The 6,771-nt window shown below is 40.6% G+C and overlaps 1 protein-coding gene across 1 annotated transcript in view; it reads left to right on the top strand.

Annotated features, from left to right (window-relative positions):
• Window positions 1-1,672: 1,672 nt before the first annotated feature.
• tbx19 (T-box transcription factor 19) overlaps window positions 1,673-6,771 on the top strand; it is a gene marked incomplete at both ends in the record, with an annotated part of 16,765 nt that continues 11,666 nt past the window's right edge. The window contains 2 exon segments of the mRNA XM_014027116.1: window positions 1,673-1,929; window positions 5,634-5,910. Of these exon segments, the coding sequence (XP_013882570.1) occupies window positions 1,739-1,929; window positions 5,634-5,910 (468 nt within the window).

Below are 6,771 nucleotides of genomic sequence, written 5' to 3'. Positions count from 1 at the left end.
AAATTGTTTTAACCAAAGTTTCTAATAAAAAATAAAATAAAATAAAAGTTTATTACAATTAAATTCTGTTTTTTTTTATCTCTTGACTCTAACATAAATGGTGGATCAATGAGACTCACCCAGACCCAGAGGACCCGTTCCTGGTTCAGAACCCTGACCTCGGACTGAAAGGATCTGACTCTCGTCCTAGCTGTGACCCACCTCAGGTCACACTGAAGGTCTTGACCTGAAGACTTAACAGAACCAAAACGTCCACATAAATCAGAGACGAATCCCTGAGGTTCCCAAACCAGACCCCGACCTCTGAAGGCCACAGACAGGATCACAGATCAGGGACGGCACCAGAGGAGTCTAACCAGAATGGAGAACAAGCTCTGGTTTGGTTCTACTGGGACCAGATACCCTTAAAACTGTCCAACAGTCGGTCAGCGACTCCTTTCCTAAACCCTGGACTAAACCTTCCTGTGGAGGCTGAGAACGTCCATCCTCGATAGTTGGAACAGACTCTTCTGATGATCAGGACCCAAAGAACCAGATCCTGGATCCAAGCATCCTTCATAGGGTGGCCGGGCTCAGCGGAGTACATCTGCTGCTCCTCTGGACCCAAAGCTGTCAGAGGAGGAGGTTCTGATCAGGATGACTCCCTCTGGACGAGACCCCAGAATTCTCAGGAGGGATTAAATCCTCTCTGGTCTGGGAACACCTTGGGGTCTTCCAGCAGGATCTGGAGAGTGTCTCTGACGAGAGGGAGTTTTGGGTTTCTGTCCTGGACCTGATGAAAAGAGGACAACGAGACCTAAAGTCCYGTCTGAGACCAACAGGATCCTGTCAGAAAGAAGAGCAGCAGGTTTTTACTCAGCAGGAGAGAAACTTTGAGTCATTACTAAAACCTGCAGCGGACCTTCTGGGGCCTGGATCAGTTCTGTGGGTCTGGTTCTAACAGCAGTAATCTGAAGTAGAGTGGACTCCGTCTTTAAGAGGTCCTTGACAAAGCATTTTGTTTCCTTCTCAGCAAAAATGGCTTTTATATTCAGACCTGCAATTATTCTGATTCCATCAGGTTTCATTAGTTCTCCACTTTCGTCTCAAACAACCAGAGAAAAAAAGAATTGGAAGAGAAACAACATTTAGAAGATGAAATTAGAAGAAAAAAAGACTTTAAAAGCTGAAAGGAGCAGAGTAAAAGATGAGAGTAGCTAAAAAAACAAAGAAAATTGAACAATAATTAGAATAATTTAGGTTTTAACACTAAATATTTTGATGGAATTCACAAAAAATAAAAAGAGCTGAACTTGAGTAGGTTCAAGAAAAGGACAAAAAACCAATATAAAGACATAAATTACACATAAAAAGACGAAATGTCAACATGTACAAASAGGACATTACCAGACAAACACAAGCAGAATTTAAAGGGAAAGAGTTTAATTAGATTTTAATTATAAAGTTCAGCCTAATTAGATTTTACTTTATTAAAAAGGATCAGTGAATTCAAAGTTGTTTCAAAATTAAGTCTACCACCCAAACCCATCAGAACTCCTCTACTTTAATGTCCTGTTTATGTTGTCAACAAACAGAAAAGTTTTTAGATTTAAGGTACAAAAAAGAAAAACATTATCTTCTACTGATTCAGACTCACCAGGACCCGTTTCTGTCTTTGAGTCTCCAGATGAAGGTGGAGGGCCTACAGGAAGACGGGGAGTCTGGTCCCGCGGCCTCAGCCGACCACGGTCCTGGTGGGATGGTCTGCAGCCTCGGGTCCTCAGAGCTCTCCGTGTCGCGGCTGCTGAGCGCCGTGGAGAGCGAGCTGCAGGCTGGCCGCGAGAAGGGCGACCCCACGGAGCGGGAGCTGAAAGTGGCACTGGAGGACGCCGACCTGTGGAGGAAGTTCCAACACATCACCAATGAGATGATCGTCACCAAGAACGGACGGTAGGACTCTAAAGGAACCTGTCGACCATTAGGTCCCAGGTTCTAGAACCTTTCTTAAAAAGTTCAAGTGATCCACAGAGCTGGTCTTAACCTAAAAAAACTTAGATAACAAAGCTGAGCTGAAAATTCAAATGTTTTTCTTTTCTCCAGCATCAATTTTAGACGAATCAAGGCATAATTTATTTTCTGCAAACTGATGATTACATCAACGCTAACAGAAAACCTTCTGGACCTCCTGTACAGACAATATTTAGGTTGTTTTCACCACCTAAACTTTGACCACTTTAATTCATTCAAAGTTTAAAAACTAAACCAACATAATGCACGCTCAACCCTAACCTGGTTAAAACCAGACCCTTGTCCTTAGCTTTGTTTTGTACAAGGAGCAGTGAAGGGAAACTAGAATTGAGCAGAACTGCCTAGGAAGACAAGGCCCAGGCTAGCTCAATCCTCTGCGATGAGTTGAAGAAAGTCTATGGAAGTTTTCAGTTTCAGACTTTAGAAACAACATGGTTTAATTGTTTAATTGATTGTTGGTTTTATTTTAAGATAGAACAGAACAGAATAGAAACGCCTTTATTGTTTCACAGAGGGGAAATTCAAGTGTAACAGCAGCAGCAGGTACATCAGTCCACAGCAGTATATTGCTTTGTGACATCAACAGTAGTGTAGGAAAAACATGTGTTGTTCAAAATGGTATGTCCGAATAAACAGGAATCTGCTGGATTTCTTCTTAAAACTTTATTTTCAATCTTCTGACTCCAATCAGGTTCACAGTACAGCACTCAGGCCTCAAGAATCAAAACAAACAGACAAGAKCTCTGCTCKGAGCAGACACTCTGCAAAACACTGACAACTTATTTTTACTAAAATAATGAATAGAGCTTATAATGTACATTTCTTCCTGGTTACACCTCTGGAGGTGTTACCTTTTACGTCAGATGTCAGAACATAACTCATTTTGTTTAGGCTAAAGAAAGAACACATGATAAAACACCAAGCTGCAATGATCAGAAAGTGTAAAATACAATACTGCATCTAACATTCAATCAGTTACAAAATGTCCTTCAGTAGCAATAATAATAGAGTTAAAAATATAATATTAATAATGATAATTAAAAATAAAATAAAATTACTGTACAAGGCTATAAAAATGAAACAAGATTAAAAAAATGGTCAGATGGTCAGACTGGTCGAAAGATGAGGTGATTATCCTCAAATAATGTTCCATGGCTGAGTAGAACAAACACCAGGAGCCGTCATGGAGGAGGAAGCTTTTAGTAGTAATAGTAGTTCCTTATTCATTTCATTTGTAACACAAATTAACAAAGTTCAAAAAACATGCAATCAAAATAAAATCAAATAAAATGAAAGGATGCAGAAGAAGAATAAATCTTATATCTGCCCCTTTTTTGTACCCAAAATATGTTCAAAAGAAAAGTAAAATACAGCAAAAATTAAAACAACTTAAAACATTTAAAAATGAACTAAAAACAACATTTAATACACCAACTCAAACAACAATTATCATGAATTCACTAATAATTCTCCATTTATCTTCAGAATACTCGTTTTTATCAATCTCTTCAATATATACAAGGATCTGGCATTTTTAACCTCATCATCCATGCTGTTCCATAATCTTATTCCCTGGATTAAAGTGAAAAGGAGCAAACAATAACCTCTATACAGAAGAGACAGAGGTTCTGTAGGTTTTAATTGTTGGTCAGTAGCATTACAGAGAGTACATAAGTCCAGAAGATCTTTTAAAGGAACTTTTATGTCTCCGCTAAGGCTAAAGAGGTATTTATTAGAGTAAGAGGATGACTTACATTAACACCTTGTTGTTGTAGATGTTTTGTCCCTGTTTAAAGGTGTTTTTACTGACATTCAGATGTTCTTAATGTACAGTAATGACCAGGTGCTAATGATGCTTGGTGGAAAAAGAAAAGACTTTGAAGTTTCTGGTGATGGTTAAATGCTTAAAGTTGCTTTTTAAGTGATCAGTGTCACCTGAAAAATCATCCACGACCTGAGATAACTTTAAAATGTTACCTACGAACAAAAAAACCTAAGTAACACAGAGGCAATAAAAGATTTCATCAACAAAACATTTGGTACTTGATTAGCCTCAGCTGACTTCAGTTAGTTAGCCTCAGTTAGCACAAGGATTTCTGGTCCGCTTTTATTGACCCCACACATTTTCAGTTGGACTTAGTTGGGTTCACTTGGTTACAGTTAGCCAGTTAGCTTTAGTTAGACACTGGCTCTTTCCAAATTCAGGGACTGCGTCCTTTGAATGACCCAAACTACCTGGACCAGGTGGGCTGGATCCCTTGTCGACCGGGAGGAACGTGTGAATTTGGACGGTCTAGTGTTCAGCTTTATTCCTGCCCTTATCCAGGAGTGAGTCTGGTCACCTAACAATCATAATGGTGCTAAACAGAAGCAATTAAGATAAAAATAGATTGAAATTAGGAAAATATTCATGTTAATATTATTATTATGAATGAACAAAATTAACTAAGAGGCAACACATGAAGAACWAAGAGTCTTGCCATACCAGCTTGTTTACGATGGTTTCTGACAAGATCCATCCATCTTAACCCGATTCTTCCTTTCAGGGTCATGGGGTCTCTGACAAGGGTTTTAGTTAAAGCTGTACTCTTGTCTCTCACTTTGTCCGCCATTAAAAGCAAAAAAATTTCCCTGTCAGTGGGCTGCGAAGGATCCATCAGACCATCAAATCGGGGAAAAAGGAGGTTGCGTTTGTGGGCCAGCCTTCACTGCATTGCTGTGACGTAATCAGCCTTCAAATGCGGCCTTTGAAGGATTTAACCCCTGAGAACGGACACAGCCTCCATCAGCATGGATCAGTTTTAGACTGCATCAGTTAGCCACTGTACTCCCAGTTAACTAGTTAGACTCTGTCAGCCTCAGTTAGTTGAAGATATTCTTAGTTTTAGTTTGCGCCACCAGTATCCTCAGTTAGCTCCAGTTAGCCAAATGTTTTTTAGTTAGCTTTTGTTAGCCCCACAGTTTCAGTTAGATTTAGTTAGTTTAACTTGGTGAAACTGATTTTGTTCAAGTACAAATGGAACGCACCATGAGAGCTGGTGATTTTGTTCTGAAAGATAAAAACTTGATAAACCGAACAACCAGCTGACATGTCCGCAGATCTTAGCGTGCTTAACAAACACAGACTGTAGTTTCAAGTTCGCCATCATCTGAACATGGGCTGCAGATGAAACCAGAACCAGGGTGTCTGTTTGAAGCTGACTCTGGATCAGTTGTTCTGTTAACTGGGGTTATTCATTAGTGTCGATAGCAGCGGCTTCCATCACCTCGCTGTGATTTATTCAGTCTGTTAGTTGTTGTTTTTTCATGCCGAGCCGAGGCGTGTTGACCGGTCGCGCCCTGCGGTGGGCAAACACTCCATTTACACCTGCAGGATGCCACTTCAGCAGCTCTCACCGCTGGAGAGCTGAGGGCTTTCATTTTTCATTGAGCTGCAGAAGGATGAAACTTTTTGCACTCAGTGATGGAAATAGCCCTACACAAACTGAAATCATTGTTGATCCAGTTCTGTTTAAACCTGATCCAGTTCTGTTTAAACCTGATCCAGTTCAGTTTAAACCTGATCCAGTTCAGTTCAAACCTGATCCAGTTCAGTTCAAACCTTTAAAACTGGTGTCTGTTTACAGCCGGATGTTCCCGGTCCTGAAGGTGAGCGTCTCCGGTCTGGATCCCAGCTCCATGTACTCCTTCCTGCTGGACTTCGTTCCAGCCGACAGCTGCCGCTGGAAGTTTGTGAACGGGGAGTGGGTGGCGGCCGGCCGGGCGGAGGGCCGTGGTGAGGGGCGGGGCCATGGCGGGATCTACATCCACCCTGACTCTCCGAACTTTGGGGCCCACTGGATGAAAGCCCCCGTGAGCTTCAATAAAGTCAAACTAACCAACAAGGTGAACGGAGGAGGACAGGTAAGCAGCTCACCTGGTCATCCTCCGTTACTGGTTTTCTGGAGTTTTTATTACTAAATGACTCAGTGAGAGAATCTTTTGTTCCTTTTATTTAAAATCCAGAGTTTACATACACTTTGATTAATCCGGCTTCAGTCCAGATGATGATGTCATGCCTTTAGAAGCATCTGATTGACAGTTGACATTATTTGACTTAAAGGAGACATATCATGCTAAATGCACCTTTTTTGCATTTATAAATTTTTTGTGCAATTATAGTGTCTAGGAGTGTAGAAAACTTTAATTTATGCAAAGATATTTTAAATTTTTTATGGGTCAAATTTTTCATTTTGTTCAAAATCTGCTGTTGCTTATTTCGTTTCATTGTTTATTTTGTCACACTTTTTTCTTCAGAACTACCATTTATGGTAATGTATTTCTGGCCAACTGGATTTCATAGTCCGCCATTTTTTTCCTCGCAGTGTGATTTTGTAGTTCACAGCGTCATGCCGAATGTGCAAGTTCAGAAGTCAAAATGTTCGGTTCTGGGATGTGTAAACCCACATTATTATCTACATAGACTACCAGCGTCAGAGCTTCTTCAAAGTGCCTGGTTAAGTTTTATTTTTCAAGGAAATGGACCCACAACAGGGCGGAAAGTGCTTGCGGACAACACAGGATGAATGTTACAACAACAAGGGCGAGTTATGATCTGTAAATGTGTTTTAACTGTCTAATTTAGCTGTTTCTACCCTCTGTGTCGGAATATGAGGGGAGAAGTTTCTTTTCTGAACGGGTGCTCAGCACCATGTTTTACTTTCACTTTCGCACCGCACTGTAATCAGCATGTCCGTGTTGTTTTTCTTTTTTTAAATGCTGGAG

Source organism: Austrofundulus limnaeus, unplaced genomic scaffold, assembly GCF_001266775.1.
Source record: "Austrofundulus limnaeus strain Quisiro unplaced genomic scaffold, Austrofundulus_limnaeus-1.0 Scaffold617, whole genome shotgun sequence".
NCBI classification, from domain to species: domain Eukaryota; kingdom Metazoa; phylum Chordata; class Actinopteri; order Cyprinodontiformes; family Rivulidae; genus Austrofundulus; species Austrofundulus limnaeus.
The sequence above is the reverse complement of the archived record's forward strand: the minus strand, read 5'-3'. Positions and strand labels throughout refer to the sequence as shown.